This window comes from Bactrocera dorsalis, chromosome 5 (genome assembly GCF_023373825.1).
Source record: "Bactrocera dorsalis isolate Fly_Bdor chromosome 5, ASM2337382v1, whole genome shotgun sequence".
Classification (NCBI taxonomy): domain Eukaryota; kingdom Metazoa; phylum Arthropoda; class Insecta; order Diptera; family Tephritidae; genus Bactrocera; species Bactrocera dorsalis.
In genome coordinates, this window is record NC_064307.1 from 1,035,543 (window position 1) to 1,055,332 (window position 19,790).

A 19,790-nucleotide genomic window follows, 5' to 3' on the forward strand; every position below is an offset into this window, starting at 1 on the left:
AGAAAAGTCTTGTTTTTGACACTGACTGAGACCGTTACAATTTTTGTATTTATTTATTTAATAAGATTTTCACACACACATAACATCTTCTACATCTTGTACGTATTTACAACCTCTCCAACCAGCAAGTGTTTCATTCATAAATCACATATGAATGCACAACTTTACCGTATTATTTATTAATGAGTTTTACAATGATTTCGTTCCATGCCGTATACCTTAATGTGGATGCTATGACGTCAGCTTACTTCGGTATGTGTGCACCTTCGGGTTGGAAGCCGTTTTCATCGGCCACAAAGTTAATAGTATAAGTTATTCCATCGGGCGCCACCCAGGAAACGCTGCCGCGCACAGAAAGTGATTCGTTGTCAGTGCCGGCATTGTTGAGAACAGCCTCTTCGGTGCGAGTCGTGCCATCACTCAGTTTGTAGCTAAATTTCAATTTGAGTAAAATAAACATATTTTATATATCCTGGTTATATATATATATATATATATATAGCACTTAGAGTTTTCAATAATAGTGGAGTCAATAAATGAGCAAAATAGTGAATTCATTAGACGGAGTCTCAGATTCAATTAAGCATTTCTTTTCGCAAATGAAGAGTTAAAGCTGTTGGATTACATTGTCGAAATTCCACGAACAACTAAAGAATAGAATGTTTAGTGGGTGGTTTTTGAACCGAAACTAGAGATTTTTCAATATTTTATTAAAAACTCATAAGCAAGAAAATCCGTTAATTTCGCTACATAATATAGTAATTCGATCTGAAGAATTTGTTTGAAGATTGTAACGTTGCCTTGGACAATAATCTGCCGCAAATTTTATGAAAGTGCTGTATTGAGTTAAAGATATCCTGTCAAATAAAACAGTTTTTTATACAAGAACTTAATTTTACTCGATCAGATTGTATGGCAGCTATATCCCGTAGTGGTACGAGATCGGTGGTTTTGACAATTAAGCAAATATGTGCACAAGGGTTTTTGACGGTTCTCGATGGTGTATGTTCCTAAAATGCGAACTTATTTTATTGCTTGGAGTCTTCATAGTTTAACCTTAATCGTTTTCATGAGTGACTTGCAACAAATTTCCCCCAAAATTGCATGGATATTGACGACCACGATTCTAGGACTATTTTTCATTGCTATTGTACTCAATTTTATGTTATATGCTTTTCAAAATTTCAGTGAAAGGAAACGAAAGCGCCAATAGTTCTAGAGCTTATACAAAGTCCTACCTCTTTCCCGATACTTCCGTAAGTACCTAAATTTAATGCTGCTGATTCCCTGTGCTTATGGTATTATGAAACTAGGGTTATGCTAAACTTAGTGAACGATATGGTTATCCTGGCAATTTACAAACCGGTCGTCGTAGAAGAATGAAATATTTTCCTTCCAAAGGATTAAAGCACCTACTCCATTTCTTTTTAAGAACGTTGCAAGGATTCGAATACACCAAACTTGGCCGCAGTTAGAACTCGCAAATCGGATTTTACTCACCTGAACTTATAGCCATTAATGCCGATATTATCCACTTCCTGTTCTAAGATCTCGACAGGAGCTTGTGGGGCAGCCAAACTGCAACCGAGCAGGCACAAAACACTCAAGACTAGCATCTATTTGAAGAGAAGAAAAAAGGCGCACGTTAACAACAACTGTAACCAGTTGCTCAAAGCAACTATTGTCCTTGCAATTGCATTTATGTCCTTCACAAACACTTTCACTTACCAATTTCATATTGGCAAAGAATAAGTTAAACTTATAACACGAAACAAAAATGTCACGGATAATGTTAAGCGATTGCGTGCGAATTTTTATATTCGAAACTTTTTAGCGCTACCGATTGAATGCGGTAATTGCACGTCTTGCTCGCTCGAAGGTAGACAAGAATAATTTTTGCAGTGCACTGCAAATGCATTTTATAGTCTTGACTGATCAATGCACGCCATGGCACGCGTCAACGCATCCGCCACAGCCACCATTTAGAATCAGCAAATATCATATGAGCTTGCCAATAAGGCAGTGCCAGAGAGAAGAAGCGCCAACATTTTCATTTACATTTACATTAGCTAGCTTGGCAACAACAAATGCAGAAGGCGCTAAATGCATAAAAAATGCAACGACCAAAACTGACTTGACGTACCATTGCAAATTGGCAATCGCAAATAGTGTAGCCAGCATGCTCATTGTGGTCCATAGCGGCGTCATGCCTTAATGCTGAATGCACACGCGCACACTCATACGCCGTGGTGTCCACTTTGCGCACGTAGCAACTGCTGCAACGTCTAATTTGCAAAACAGCAGCAGCAGCCGCAGCAACTGCCGCAGCGACGGTGACTGTGGCAGTCTAACTTGTTTGCACGCTTTATTTTATTTATTGCCAATCCAAGCAGGCTCGCGGGTGGGGCGCTCTTGCACAAGAACACTCATACCTCCAGCTCATATGTAAATGCCTGTACTTAGTTCGTTATTAATAACTAATCGTTGGCTTGCGCTGATTTACGCAAATAATGTAGAAATTTTTACTATCGCCGCATTGTCATAATTTTGCGGACTGACCGGCGATGCCAAACATGTGGCAGCGTGAAGACATGCGCCTGCGCAATACTAGTCACACTACAGTTTTCTGCAATTCTAATATATCTTAGTAGCAACAACAAGTAGCTAGCAAAGCTGCATTGGTAATCGCTTACGATAAAACTTATTTTATTTGTATGGCAAAAGACGCACTAACGCAATGTTGAACGCTCGCCAGTGGCCTTCGCCAATTTATTATTGAATTGGTTTTCATTTAAAGAAGTTTGCAGTTTAAATAAATGAATCATTTGAAAAAAAAATAAGCAAAATGATGTGCATGTGTGAACTGAATTCTTTATTTTATATTTATACCCCGGTTGATGGTTAGCAATGTAAAAAATGCGAAAAAAATTCAAGTGAGGTAGAAAAGGTTAAGTTCAGGTTCAACCGAGTATTAGGTATTCTTACAAATACTTACCGTATCAAGGTACTGAACGCCGACAATGTACAAGTACGAGTATATGTATTTAATTTCTTTATGAAGAGAGAAGGTTATAAAATTTCCTGTATTTGAATTCAGACCGGGTTCTCGAGATAAATTGTTTTAACCAATGTGTTCGGATATTGTGGCATTATCTTCAAAAGTGTCCCAAACCAAATCTTGTCATATTAAAAGGTTTCTGAACAAGGACATGCTCAATGAGTTTTTGCGAAAGCTATATGTAGTAATGCTCCGTTCTGAATACTTTTTTGGGAGATTGTGGCGTTGTTTTAGAAAATAATTATTGCCGTATTGAAGACATCTAGTCAAATGAAAAAATTTTCCATGCAAAGACTTGAGCTATATCTTTAGGGATCCGATATCGGTGGTTCTAACAAATAAGCAGCTTCTTGGGGAGAAATGCACGTTTTCAAAAATTCAGACCGATATCTTGAGAACAAAGACCGACAGATCGACTCAGTTGGCCACGAAAAAATTTTGCCTAATTTGGTTAAAATCAAGTGTTTGTATGGAAATTGTTCTTTTGTGTACATACATATATACATAAATTCTAGGAACTACATAGATTTCTGTCTCTAATTTCGGTTTGGTTTTCTACTTTTAGCTAAAAAAATTTCGCTAAAAGTTGGCTGTGTACGCCCGTACTTCGATTTTGAACTGAGGTAGGTTTCATTACCATAATTGGAATTAAGTTTTTAAAAAATGTTTAACAAAATTTCTATAAAACAAAAAAAACTATGTAGTAAATAGAAATAATAGTAAGAATAATTTTATGGATAAACGAAAGAAAATCAGGGTCTGAACCTAAATTCAAAAAGTGAATTTTCCTTGAAAAAATGTGAGAGTATGCGGAATACGAAAGTTGTACAGATAAAAGATTTTGATATTATCCTGGACGTTTCTTTTACTAACACAATGTAATGAAATATCCATGAAGGATATACAGAAAACACCAAAATTACCTCACAACTCATCGAGTACAAAATTTAACAAATTTTAATTTCAGTTTTAAATATCAAACACACCTTTTTAGCCTGCGTTCGACTAGCAGTGCGGACTCGACTAAACTGCCAGCATAATTGCCAAAGGTAAAGTTATTAAATATTTACAATACGCACTCATTGTCTTAGAGCCGTGTGGGCAATTACAAATAGCTGCTGCGAGGCACTTATGTTTGGGGTATAAAAGTCCAAAAATTCTCATAAAATTTGCATTCTTCACCAAATTAAATTTAAGCATCTGCAATTGATTTTTGCGCAGTTTTCGCTATGCGAGTTAACGACCGGCTCTCGGCAAGCGAATGCGAAGAATGCAAAAATCGTTATTGCCGAAATTAAAATAATGCAATTTAAGTATCGGTAATTATTAGTTAGCGCTATTCGGGTGAGTTTTTAACTACAATGTTGAACTTCAGTTAAAGTTGTTTACTTTGTATTTGTTGTTCTAAATGGTTGTATGTTATAGGAATATGAAAACGGCTCACAAATTATTCGAAAATAAAAGTTTCTGTTTCAGAAATCCATTAAAAATATGATAATTTTCGAAAACATGATTTCCGCAGGTTAACTTGAAGTGGTTTTCGTATTTATGATTGAAATTATGACCTTCGAAATCCTTATAAGACTCTTTTTTTAATATATACTTTCATTTTCTTTACTTTAATTCAGGATAGTATCCTTTCAGCTTCAGTTATGCCCTGGATTAATACTATCATTTTTATTATTATTTTTTTTTTTTGCTTTGAGGTTTTCCCATGTTTCTTGCGTTCCTACCATACGCATTCGACCTTTTGTAATGAAATCTTAAATTTATATTTTTATTATTACAGAAGTACAGGTGAAGAGGAGATCCTTGTAATACCTAGAGGAGAGAAATTAGTCTCATCTTATTCTTAGTTCGAGCCAAATTGAGACGTCAATGTTATTTTATGTTTTCCCATATCTCAATGTTAACTGCATTTTCTGCTGACAGTGGCCAGCAAAACTTATATTTGAAGGATGCAAACTTCATAAAGCTTCCGCTAAGAGTTTTCCGAGCTGCTTAAGTGGCGTTCAAGCTTATATCCCACACCTGCAGACAAGTGGCAGTATTCGAGCCGACTTATTGATATAAGTAGGTCCGAGATCCTGCATTAACTGCTCGTCTTCATCAATAAAAGCTATTAAAAATCTTCAAGTGAAAATACTTAAGAAAAGCTCCAAGAGAATTGCTGTTTTAAGAACATATGTATAGTAACTAAAAAGGATAATATTTATAGTTAGATGAAGACAACACCGGCGGTTAACAATATTTTATGTAAATAACTCGTTATACCATAAATGCAACTGTGAAACAAAAACTGGTTAATTTATGCACTTACCTTAAGACCCAAAGTTAATCCAACTTAACCGGAATCACAGATTGATGTACGTTGATTTCTCCGATACCAGCAAGTACCAACTAATAATGAGATGCAAAGAATTTTCGATGGCACTTAAGAAGTTTCATGCTGGAAAAGCGTGTATATGCATTTATTTTAAAGCAAAGCTATATTTAACTTTTAACGATGAGAAGACTGCTGATGTATGCTCAAATCTTAAATTTGCTTGCACTTCATGACATTACATTTTCTAACGGTTAATAAACATATGTACATCGTTTTGTGGTATCGGAATCATGAATCGTATCGTAAGGGTCAGTTGGCGCTCGTTAAAGGTGATGTGCCGAACCTCACATTAAATAATGATTTTTCGAAAATTTAATGTGCCATGAAATAAACATTTAGCTAATTCTTCTTCTTGCCACAGCTAGCACGCAGTCACCGAGTGACGCCGAAGCCACTGTTGCAAGCAACCACGGCACCCGCAACCAACATAGCGGTAACAAAATTTAACGGTCGTACGTTTTTTCTCACCAGCAAGTATGTACAACTAGAATCTCATCACCGACTAGACTTTGGCACACTTACACACACATATACATACGCATATTTTTAGCCGCTCATCAAGTCAATGACCATTTGCGTAATTAGCACAAAAGTAGGAGTCAATCGTCGAGCGGTGATTTTACGATCAAAAAACTGCAAGCTGCATGAATGCCACTCTGAGTGATGGTATCCGCGGCCATGTAGCAAATTTATGCAGAAACATTAAAAAATTGTCAATAAAAAATCGGAGATTTATTAGAGTTGTTGAGAATGTGTTTACAAATGTTTTGTAATGACTTTTATTGTTGTTTCTCGTATTGTTTGATTTTTTTTGTTTTTTGTGGGCTACTGTGCACTTGTGAATACCCCCTTTAAATAACAGCATTCCATGACCAAAATAATAAGTACTTCTGTATTGCAGATATGTTATTAGTTAACGGTTACTTATTCGGCCTTGACGCTTTGCGGCCTTGTATGGCAAAGCGCGGATTCCTCAAATTGTCAGTAATCAAGAGGAACTCATGAACTTTACAAAAAGTTTATGCAAATAGTAAATTTCGCATAAAATTAAAGTTAATAGCATATTTTTGTAAATCATATGTATGCAAAAAATTTAATTTAATTTATTTAAGACACTATAGCGAAGCTGCAAATATAACTGAATAAGTGGTTCTATTTGGTTCGAAGATAACATCGACTTTTATTTATTTTATAACATTTCTTGAAAGAGCTAAAACACTAAAATTAATAAAAATATGGAGATGAAAATTATTTTTTTGACGAAATTCGATTTTATTACTTCGTCCTCAAGGGAGATTCACAATCGATCCTTCAACCTTTCTATACAGTTTTTGTAGTACCATTACTCCTTGGCCTTGGTTTTGATGATTTCTTTTCTTGGAGCATTCCTTTGAGTCCCGAAGAGAAAAAAATTAAATTAAAATCAAGGCTTATACGTTACAGATTCTTCGCATACTAAAATGTGTGTGAATATTTAGTTTGCTACTTTTTTTGTAAGTTATCACATTGAACAATCTCTATTTCTAAGAAAGTCTTCTCCACGATAGGTACTAAACCGGCTTGTAGGAAATCCATGCAACCACTTACGAATGGCTACTTCACCGAGTTAATTGTTTCACAAATGTATTTTGATTTAAACACAAACTATATTGATTCAATTCCCAACGAATTAGAAAAGTTTGTCCAGGAAATGTATGATTTAACAATTTCGTTGTCGTAAGTCTAGCGTCGAAGTCGCATCACTCTTTTTGAAAAAAAAAATCAGCTTTATCTTCATTAAAAAAGAAGACTTTGGACGAGTACCACTCGTACGCTTGTGTTTTTGAACCACCGTAAGACTTTTTCAACATTCGAAACGATACGTATATCTCAATCGAAATTTGGTTAGAAATACAAAATTAAAAACAAATTCTTTGTTCGATATTTTTATACATTGTAATAATCACAACGCACTACTGAGTTGTACCGACTTAAGCAGGTGCTGTAAACAAACTGATTGACATATCGCACTTATATTTGGCATAATACATTTTCTTGAAATATCTTTCACCCGGGAATAATTACAATTTCCGGGTGCTATTGTGTCCCAGTGTATTTACATAAGCATGCCGGGTTGTGTCGATTTAGCCATCCGTTTCGCCGTCCGTCTGTATATACTCGAAAAATTTCTTCTGTTTATAAGATATCGATCTGAAATTTTGTAGATGTTCTTTTCTATCCAAGAAGTTGCTTTCTCGAAACCGCCCATATCGAACCACTATATCTCAACTATTTGATGAAATATCATCACGAAATTTGGCATGAGCAATGTGCGAAAAAACTGTTCAGATCGTATCACTTATTCTTCTTCTTCTTTACTGATCTTCACTACAAGACCCATTTGCTTCCCTTCTTGAGTGTCCATTGATCCATTGTCACATCACTACTTTTCAGCAAGCTGGACAAATTTTCCCTGCATAATTTTAATATCCCCTGGGCATCAGTCACTAGATCACTTGCACCTCTACGTAAGGAGCTTTGAAATGCCGTCCCACGTTTTCCGTATATCGAGTTGTTGATGATCAGATCGGTTCACTATAGCATACAAGCTGACCGATCAAAATCAGGTTCATGTATTTTGTATTATAGCGTCGTTGTAATCGAAGTTAACGTTTTTTCTATTTCTTGTTTCGTTTTGTACCAATATGATGATTTTGGGACATAATCATGACTAGTTTTGTTGTTACATACTTTGAGCTGAGACTGGTATAGTTTTGACTCAAATTTGATAATTTACACTATATGGAAACCCGCATTATTATCTAACAATCCTTATTGTGGATAATCCGAGTTTTAGCCCGACATCTTCCTATTAAAAATAACTAAATAAACAAAACGACTTTAAAAATTATGTGGTCAACTTTATGTAACATGTTCGTTAGAAAGATGCAGAAAAATTAAAGAGAAAAAGTAATACTAAGTCTTAAAACACCCTGACTCGGAATAATAATTCAAATTAAAATATTTAAGAGATATATTTTATCTACTAATTCGCATGATCATTGCAATTTGTATTTATTTTTAATCCAACACAAAAGTAGTTTGTGTTGGCACAGTTTGGCATGGCAGGGAGTACCGAATGACCAGCAAATGTGAATGACGCACGAAAAAGTGCAAAACAGAGGCAAACAAAGTTGAAGATGAAAACGCAGAAATATTTCATATAAAATACTAATTTATGTGTGCAAAGCGCTGCACTGAGCGCGTGCAACGGTCGCAGAAGATTACCATTTTAATATTTCTGTTTTCAGTCTTTTTTCAGATTGACAAGCTTCACTCATGACCAACGCGCGCTAACCAGTCGTTGGCTAAAGCCACGTACCGGCCAATACACCCAACGATTGGTTGGTGCTCGAGAGCAAATGTTGCCGTGTGACATAGAATTGACGAAAGGTCAACTACAATTCATGACGTGTAGTTTTTGTTGTTATTCTGCGGAGTTATGGAAAATTAACATGGTTATGACAAAGTTGCTTACAAGCAAGTGGTTGCTAACTTTGAATGGTAACTTTAAATTTAATATTAGTATTAACTTTATGGCTATTTTAATGATGCTGCTGGCTTCTTTAGCTTAGCAACAAATTGCTTGAAGACACAGCACACAGCGCACAGCAATGTGTTTGTGTGTGGTAAAATATTAAATTAATATTATGTAAAATAGTAATAGTGATCTACGGAATGTTGTAGCGCCTCTTTTGGCTACAAATGGTGCCGACTTGTTGAAATATTAGTTAATGAGAGGGACTAATGGAGGTTCTTAAGGCTATGTAAAGTAAATATGTGAATTATTTTATTACTAACGTTAGTTCCCATATATATCTTCGAGGACGTTTTCACACATAAAATTTAATGCCTTTATATGCATACTATTGTACTCGTAGCAGCGTCGGTAGTCAATGCTCTTCCCAATATTTCGTTTTAAATAAGAATTTAAATTAGGAAAATATTTCAGCATAATAACTTTAATGTATATTTATAATAAAGTTACTTCAATCGTTGTATAAATGGAGTAAGAGAATTTTTGGTTTTCCATTTGACATAAACATGTGTTTTTTTTGTGTAATTAGCTCACAATATTTAAACATAATGTTGGACGGGTCGACTTGAATTTTTTTGCGATCTTCTTTGATATAATTGTTAGTTAATGCTCGAAGAAAAAAATTTAGACCATATTTTAGATTTTAATCCGATTTAATATTTAAGTTATTCTCAGGCTTAACTTTTTCACAAAACCCTCCTTTTTTTGGCAGCCGTCATTTTGTCATAAATAATAGCTGTGATAAGTCCAAGATCATTACCTATGTATATTCAACTAATAATATTGTTTTTCCTTTTCAAATTTGGATAATTTTAAGCAGAAAACTCTTACTCACAGACAGCCAGTATTTTTCAGAGGTCGTTGTTGTTATTGTTGTAGCGGCAAAATTCTGCGGAGTTGACAGTACCTGATAAGATAAAATAATACGGGTCCACTCTGGTTTCGTAAACTCGACTGTTGTGGGAACGACTTGAAACGGTTTCGGAAGTCGTCCTCAAGGTCGGTAACGAAACCAACAAAAACCAAAATTTTCCGAAATGTTGTTAAAAAACTTTAAATTGTATAAATGTACATTTCTTTTATTTATTTATTAAATAAAATGGCTCTTCAAAACTATGTACCAAAATGTTTTTTGACTTGCAAGTGACTTAAAATACATTTGATGATATTCTGTTCATGAGTTCTTATGAAATATTTGCTGTCATCAAACAAACTGTCGTCGCTCCTGCTCTCCGTGGTACCAGAATTAAGTCTCCGGTCAGACCTCATATCCGAACCTACTACCACTTGAGCTTCCATACAGCCCTGGACTGGTGGCTAGAGGTTGGACCCATCACATACACACACCACTCATACAAAATGTAACGCTAATTCCCAGCTAAACGCTTTCGCCGCTTAAACAACTCACCCGCACACCATCCTAACTTTTCGGTATTCCAACTAGTGGTGATCACACCAGTAACACCCAATCGTCTATCAGTCCAGCTAATTCCCATACCACTCAGTTCCCCAATGTCCGAGTACATCAGGCATTCTGCCAATATATGCACCCAATCCTCTGCCCCTGCCCGTCACTGTTGACAGTTATAATTTCGAAGTCGTAGATTATTTCGTTTATCTTGGAGCCGGCTTAGACCACGCAGAATAACCCTTGCCAACTGGTGCCACGGACTGAGTAGACAACTGAGAAGTAAAGTTCTCTCAAGATCAAGAGAGTATTCGACGCAGTACCCGCCGGAACAAGCAGAGGAAAAGGGGCACATCCATTCCGTTGGAGAGCTCAGGTTGAGAAGGATTAAGGATCGACAAACAGTGAAAAGTTAGAACGACTGGCGCACTGTTGTGAACTCGGCTATAACCGCGCAAGCGGGGTCTGCGCTAATAAAGGAGGATATGTGAAGCACTACTCAGCTCATTCAGTTGACACTTTCATGCATTTATGGTGTTTGCTTTTCTCCCTGATGGGCTCCTATAGTGCAGCTTTCTTGCTTTAGTTTTACAGTTTTCCCGTTACTCAAAGTCAAAGCAAATGATTGCAAAAAAATTGCAAGCTTTACACCAAAACCGTTACATTTAATTGGCGCAGTTAGCGTGCAGTCAAGCCAAGTAAATATAAAAAATAAATAAATTGCATAATAAAACCAAACCAACAACAAGGACACTTAGAAAAATCAAATTTCACAAAGTTTTTGTCAGCTATCTAAACAAACGCATTGGCAATTACTCATTCGCGCCACTGAAATAATATCAACCGCCACTCATCAATTCAACTGCTCACTCCACCTTTGGTGCTTCATGCAACCACGCGCTTGCTGAATGCTGCCATTGTGGATGCGCTGCTGCCGCTGGCGCGTCCATAGTCGCTTTTCCAATGCAGTTGTGTGTTGGTACGTGTGAGTGTGTGTTGGCCTTGACATTCACAGTAACACCACGATTTATTGTTTCAGTTTTGATGTCTGTGGCACTTTTTGTGCACCAAAAGCACTTGTAGTTGTTGCTAATTTATATGTATCCAATTTTTTTCTGTGGTTTTCTGCCTCATCATCTAACAAGTTTTTGGATTATCGGCTTTGCATCTAGCATTATCAGCTCTGTGCATCGTTTTTCATCGTTTCGCTGTATGAACTCATCTTCTCACCTGCTAACTCACCAACTCGCTCAAAACACCAATTTGCTGGCACATTGGTGTGCGTAGCCCTTGACTTTTTGCTTTGGTTTTTCTATGGAATTTTGCTTTTGGTTTTGATTTTACTTTTTTCTTAATGCGATTCATTTTTTTCGATGAGCATCTTTATGATGAGATTTGCATTGGCTCGGCTTGCCTAGTTTTGGCTTGACGCGTATTGGCTTGAGTTGACTTGAATTGATCTTGTTTCTTTTTTTGGCTTTGTCTCGTTTGCTGTTGGCTTAGTAATATGTTTCATTGTTTGTCTTGTTATTAGCTTGATTTGTTGTTTTAATTAAATTACCTCGAATACCTTAGCTATAATTAGCTCTTTTCGAGGGCGTCGGCATCAGGTTGCATTCGAAATGGCAGGCAATACAACAACTAGTCCGCCTGAAAATCAAATAAGTGTGCAATGAAATTTTTTAAAATTCATAAATAAAATATTTTACAGATGCGCATATATGTATATAGATGTAGTATAATCACTGAATTTTACTTACTTATACATATGTATAAGTATGAGGTATTTCCGCTGAGCACTGAGTGTTCTTATAGGTTTGGCAACTATATCTTCAGCACAAATAGTGACATAAGCATAAACAGCTTTATAATTCAGTGGCAGGTATGCTGCTTAAGTCTTTTGTTCTAACATAAACACATAAAACACTTTGTATGTACATATGTACATTTGAATATTTGGCGATTGATTTATGAGACAGGCTAGGAAGCTATAAAACTCGTTTAATAAAACCAACACTTATTTTTACCCTATTAAGCAATTTTTATTGACAAATTTGGCAATGATAAATTATTGCTGTTAGTTATGCCAGTGGCTTGCAAAAGAGAATCAAAAATCAAGTTTTTTCTACATTGTTTCATGTTTTATGTTTTATTTGAAATAAAGAATCTCTCAAATTCAGATAAATAACTAAAAAATGGTTGTTGCTAATATGGACATTACTTGAAGCACCGCTAATCAAATGTACCGTAGAACTAAACGAGGTCGTGCAGTAATAAGCATAGGCAAAACGATGAGCACTATAGCACAATGTAGGAGTATGCAAAATATGATGAATATGCTTTGAAGATGAATTTTATTGAATAATCATTAATTGATATTTAAAGTGTATAAGAACGTCTTGTGAAAATTTCAAGTCAATTGATTTAGAAGTTTCGGTGAAACTTTTCTTTTGGTAGCCTCTCACAGCAATTCTTAGAAACCCCAATTTTCTGAGAATATTCTGAAATATGTATATGTACATTATGTCACCCAGCAGCAAGAAAAAATCATTACTATTGAAATTCTTATCTAACCCCTTTTGTTTTTGGACTGGCATTTTATTTCCAAAGTCAGTTATATGTTGGGTACCTTATATTCAAACTGCATATGAATGTCATGACAATAATAATGTAAAAAATTTCGCACAAATTGGTCGCGTAGCGTTTAATGTATAAACTTTTACTTCACATTTAGTCTTCATGGGGAATTCAATAAATATTCGCTTAGGCTATAAATGTTGTTTAGTAGCGTGTAAGTAATATAAAGTAGAATTAGTTCGTAATGATCATCTAGCAACAAGGCAACAAGTATCCATTGATTTCTGATAAATTCGTTAATGTAACAAAGGGCGGCAATGGCTATCCAATTCATCCCGAACAATTTTGTGTTTTGGTTCTTTTTCTGATAATTTACTGTACCCCCTATATACATATAAAATACGTACATACATACTTTTTTATGTATAAATAAAATTTTGAAGTTTTTGGTTTGAAGCAATATAAGCGAAATGCGATAAGACCCGTACAATTAAGAATCTTCTCTAACTTTAATGATTATTTGCCATTTTTTGTGTTTTATCTAAATTTTCATCTGTTTCTTATGGTAGATTGCTATAAAACATTATAAAAACTTCTGCTATAAAAACAAAAAAATTCTGTTGTTGTGCTACTCAACTTGAAGCACGTGTTTATTACCGTGGTTTGGCCCGAGGTGGTTTCAATGATAAATCACCTAAGTTCAGCATCAATATATACTACGATTTGTTTCATATGTTTAGCACTTGGTGTTGTTGCTGTTTGGTACCTAATACTAGCATATGTCGGTTGTTGATAACTATTACTGGTTGGTTGTTGGTCATCACAACAAGTTGCTCACATTTATTGCAGAAAAATAAATTACTTTTTGTCTTGCTAAAAAAGTGGTTAAGTGGCAATTTGAAAATTTAAAAAAATTTTATAACAGTGTCAAACAAATGTGTGAGTAAACTTGAAATTGCAAACACCGCAAAAGCGGTACTAGTAGTGCTTTAGCCAAATATGTAGTTAATCACATATTACAACATGCTCAAATGTGCTATAAAGAAACTAAAAGGAATGAGGCAAACGTGAAGAAGATGCTCAAAATTGAGAAAAAAATCTATATTTAAACAAAAACTTCAGCAACAAAGAAAATATTCATATCGTCAAGCAATTTATGTATAAATGTATATTTGGAGAATCATAAAAAGTTTTGTTCAGCTACCTCTTGGACAATCAACACGTTCGACTGGTTTTACTAGTGTTCTCTTAACACAAAACACTAATCGCTCGCGGCTCTATGCATATGTACACATGTATGTGTGTGTGCTTGTGTCTAATCGCACATATTCTATTAGCAAAGGCAAACATCTTCTTTGTTAGCACCTCGCAAGAATGACATGCAAATAGCCTTTATTTAAGCGCCTTTATGCTAATGCTGCGACAGGCTAATAAAAGAAGTTGTCTGGTATGACGTCCAATTCACTTTCTACACTTCGACACACATAATATATGTGACAGTGCCTTATCTGATTGCCAAGAAATTTTATTACTCTAGATACAAAGGATCCGTACAAAAGACTTAAGCAAAGAACTCGGTGTGGTATAACCATAACTTAATAAAATATTAGATTTACTTTGCAGTCTAGTAATATAAAGTTTTCTGAAATGTTTTTAGTAGTTGTTTATTATTGCTCTGAAATGAGGTAATGAAAATAAAAATTGAGCTTGATGATATAATTCAAATTTTATGAATTTTTAGATATGAACAACAAATACTCGTTCATAAGTATACTGACAAAGTATTTTATTTAAGCTTCAATATTGTTAAAATAAGCTTGACTCTTGCGCATCTAATTTTTGAAGCTGTTAAACTTTATTTAATTCACGCAACAACTTTTTTTAAGGAACACCAAGTGGGAAGTTTAGAAAAACGTTTTTTCTTAATTTCAATAGGTTATACTTTTAAAAGGACAGATTATAATTTTACAATAATATCTCCAATATCAATCCGCTCAGTCCAATCAGTCCAATCAGTCCATTCAGCACCATTAATTTATATTTAGGCGCTTTGCTCACTTGTCTACATTTTCTACATTTGCTTGAGGGCTACTTGGAGGCAAAAGTTCCGATAAACCTCAAACTTTTTCAAACTAAGGAAATTTTGTATTTTTTTTATGTCTCTTATATGGCTGATTCTTAATTTTTTATTCACTGTATGGGCAATATACTATAGTATTCTATGTGTATACATAAATATTACTTTTACAACAATTCATTCAGTACAATCATGTTCCTCAGTTTTAGCCTCGGCTTGTTACTAGGTATGGCGATAAAAAACTAAAGGTATTAATTGTGTCTGCTGGAAAAAAAATTTCATTATTTTTATGCAGAATCTACGTTGAGAAATAGAGTTACAGAGTTTCTAAATTTAATTGCGTATTTTTCTTTAAGATTGTGTCCCTCTTGAAAATAGTCCTAAAAGGAGACCAACGATTTCGATTATTAATTTTACTATATTGTTTAGATAAAAGACCCTTCTATAATAAAAACTGACGGCATATAAAATATTTTGGAAACAAAACCTTAAAATATTATAAAGTAAACACACAATTCCGACAGATATAATTAGCGATTTTGCACAGACAACACTTTCGATTTTGTTCATTAAAATAAATTTCGCAATGTACGTGTGTGTGTGTGAATTTTATTCACATTTCCATCACTCATCTTCAGTTTCGCTCATATTTGTTAATACTTTTATGGCGTTTATTTTAATTTGGTAGAACCAGCTTCGGCTGATGGCATTCAACCAAAAACTTCCTCACTGTAATGACGTAACTATAGACGTACTTGATGCTGCGCACAAACAAAGGCGTAGCCAAATATATATATATGTATATAATAAATTAAAGTATGCAAAGCCGCTACTAATCCGCAGCAGCCATCGATAAAAGCAAGAAAACTATCAATACCAACATCATTGTCTGGCGCGCCAACATTCCCCACAAGATTCGGCCGCCATTGCCGCAACCACTTGTGCTGTAGAGGTTCTTGGCGAATGGAGGACGCTTAAAGGCTGGCATATTTTTTCAGCTTCTGTCATAAATTCGATACTTTACGCCAACTTGCCGACATTTTTATTTTCAGCTCAAAACAACAACAATAAAATGAAACAAAACAAGTAAGGAAGGGCTAAGTTCGGTTACAACCGAACATTTAATACTCTTGAAACTTGCTGGAATCAATCCCAGGAAAATACCTTCACGTGTAAACAGTCAAACAGAGAGTCGGAATCCAAGCCGACAAATTCGGCATAAGATTTGTTAGAAAAATGAAAATCATTATATGTATGTAGTTAATGGAAGTTGGGGTAGTACCCACCCTATTTTATCTACTAACTGTTATCATTCCACATACTAACAAAATGTTCCCAGGGTTTCATTAAGGTACATATATACAACTACCAATCATTTGGAATAAAATCAGCTGGATGTTCGTAAATCCTGATATAAGATAAATGGGGTCTAGATCAAGTTTCCGCCCAATTTGATCCATTTTAGACAACAAGATACAATGTTATAAGTAAAACACACTCTCTAATTTTACGATATATGCAGTATAAAGTCATCTGGAGTTTGAAAAACAAAAGTTTTAGATTCAACCCACTTTTGATACACAGAGTTACTATTGTCAAGAAAAGATTCTCTCTGAATTTCAACTATACGCTCCATACATTGCCTAATATTTTCGGTCAAAAGTTAACTATAGACACTGGGGTCCACATATTCGGTACCTGGGGTCTTGAACAGTTTTGGTTGGATTTGGCAATTTCTGGTCATAAGGTAACATTATTTGTTCTAAGTTTTACTGCTCTTATACCATTTAAAATTTAATGTCTCTGGCGTATTTAGTGATTGATTTATTACGCCCCCGTTACATGAGCAGTGGGCAGGGTTATCTTCTGATTTCGTTCATTTTTACATTGTCGATAGGAGTTCTTATTATATTTGCGCTGGAGAAATTTGGTTATTGTAGCTTAAGTGGCATAGGATATATGTATGTACATTAAACTTATTAAAGGGCGGGGTCATGCCCACTTTTTTGACCACGGATGCCACATGCTTCGGCGATGCCTTGTGCCAAATTAAAGTTTTATATCTTAAATTACTGCTTAGTTATGGCTCTTTATAAATTTTTGATTAATGGCGTTTTGTGGGTACGGCTTTTTTACTAAGGAACTCGCATTTCAAATATCATCGAGATATCTCAATTTTTATTCAAGTTACAGCTTGCACGGACGGACGGTCGGACAGACATACAGTCAACCGGATTTCAACTTTTTTCGTCATCCTGATCATTTATATATACATACATAACCCTATATCTCTCTAGATTATTTTTAGGTGATACAACCGTTGGGTGAACAAAGCTATTATACTCTGTAGCTCCAGGTTGCAAGAGCATAAAAGCCAAAAATCTTGTATGTCATTTTTGTTGTTGTTTGTCGGCCTGTTGCTTTTGTCTGCCTGATCACTTCTGGTTACAGCGATGGGCAATTAATTTTTGGTGTCAACTTCTGGCTGTTTCTCCACCTCCCGCCGCTGCAGTGCGATGGCATTTTCCTCTTCACATACCACAAAATCCAGTTTGCGTTGGCATTGTATTTATTCGCTCTTGCTGAGGCAACTTTTTTAATATGCATAATGTGTTGTTGTTGTTTTTTTCTTGTCTTCCTTTTTTTTTGCTTTAATGTTGCTGTAACATTTACGATTTCAAGGTCGTCAGACTACCATCGCACGTTGGCTATCAAACATTCATCTTCCCCACTGCTGCAACAGCAGTTTCATTCTTCGATTTTTTCCACAAAGCAAATTCACTTTTATCTCTTGCTTTCGCTTTCATCGGCTTCATCTATCGCCAACATCACAACAACCGTGCTGCTGACCGTTTTTCGCATTGTTTGTCGTGCTAGTAATGTTTGCTTTTAATTGTTGTTGCTGTTTTTTGTTTGGTTTTTCTCTTCACAAGTATTGGGGTTTCATGTTCCATGCTGTGTGTTGTTCACATCGGTCTCGCCTTTACAAAATTAACACCCAAATACTAATTGGTGGTTTCATATTTTTTACTGTTATCTTCACACTACCCATAGCGAGTGTTTTATGATTTATGAACATCTACTTACAAACATGTATTAGTTTTCCAATCAATATGGGGAGTGTTGGTGTGCTGAAATTTCGATGATTTTTTCGTCAATTCATTAGGCTATTTACGAATTGTTTGTCCCAGATATTGAAATTTACAGAATATTTCTCAATGTTCACATTTGGGGTTTCAAGTTAAAAGAAGATCAGGGATATGGCTTTGAAAGAAATTTGACTTGGTTTGGTACGGAATGAAATTAATCCTTAAAATCTATAATTTTAACATTTATTTTTCTTCGAAGAGCAGTAAATTTTTTTTTTAATATTCTTTTTTTACAATTTTTGATATAATTTTCAAACTTTGTGCAATTAGGCAAAAATTATTAAAAATTGTGAGAAATGCAATACGAACTAGTTATATTCGAATTTTCTGTCAATAGCTAAAATAAATCACTAGTTTATGCATATTCATAACCATTAATTCCCTCTAATCAAATTTGATCCAGACTGACAAAGAAAATCGCCTTCAAAATAGAAGCCTGCTCGTATTGACTGCCAAAAATTAGTCAAATTTACTATACACTTGGGATGCTCCTTAGTGTCTTCATCGAATGACTTTTAATTACTTTAATAAACTTTCGTTTGAAAATGAAAAGACAAAGGGAACCAAATCTCGTTTGGTCAAAAAGTCAAGAATTGTTTCACATCTGGCACGCTTCATACCTGAAATATTAACCGAAATGATTGAGTCGATCCATCCACATAAGAGATGTTAAGATCCCCATATCTATCTGATACCAACATGACAATTTTCAAGCTCAATTTCTTTAACTTTTTCAATGTTGCCATCATACATTGGATGGACCAGCCACATGAGCTAAGCTTTCGATGAGTTCACGACCTTCACTGAATGCTTTGCGCACTCAAATACGTATGTTCATGATCATCTGGACTAACCAAATCACTTCTGTAACATTTTCAACGATTTCGCAGTTGTGCTTCTATAGGGAACACAAAATTTCAAGCATTGTTAAATTTTTTCCTCCACCGTACCCACCGGAAAAACCTTGGGCTCAAAAATTCGGCATATCAGTAATCATTTCGATCTTCTCCATATGGTCGATATCGATCACATCTTGTGAATCCTAGAACATCATCACTACGGTTCGACTCTCTCTTCGGCTCAGCTGTATACCAATTAATCGAAATTTTGTTGATGGTCCCGAAGCGGCGCAGAAACTGCTTCGATTTGCACTTGAACAGCATCGGACATTGCCGCTACGTTACTCACAGTTTTATTTGAATGTACGTCTACTGTATCGGCGCACAAGCTGAAACTCATTAAAAAGTAATGTATATGCTGTCGAAGCGCTCTACCATATACATAATTTAACTGTACAATTTCTGTTCCAAAATCAAACACATTTCTAGGCGGAAAAAGTTATAAAGCTCAAATTTATAAAACGTACTAAGTTTAATTTCCACATCCGATTACCAATAATTTTAGCTTAAAAGCTCCCAAAGCTCTTTTCTATTTAATGTTAACATTGGTCTCCTTTACTATTTTTTTAGCCCGTTGGCATTAGCTTACTGTTAGAAACACGATTGAAGCTTAAAAGCTTAACCCAAATCGTTTTGCGATAAAATGTATGCTAATCTAT

At 35.1% G+C, this 19,790-nt stretch overlaps 1 protein-coding gene across 1 annotated transcript; it reads right to left on the minus strand.

Annotated features, from left to right (window-relative positions):
- Window positions 1-9: 9 nt before the first annotated feature.
- Window positions 10-1,903, minus strand: LOC105232734 (endocuticle structural protein SgAbd-6). The gene is made up of 3 exons (XM_011214549.3): window positions 1,729-1,903; window positions 1,501-1,616; window positions 10-431 (listed from the first exon to the last, which is right to left on the minus strand). The coding sequence occupies exons 1-3, from the start codon at window positions 1,735-1,737 to the stop codon at window positions 245-247; spliced, it is 312 nt and encodes a 103-aa protein (XP_011212851.1). The 5' UTR covers window positions 1,738-1,903; the 3' UTR covers window positions 10-244.
- Between the last annotated feature and the right edge of the window lie 17,887 nt (window positions 1,904-19,790).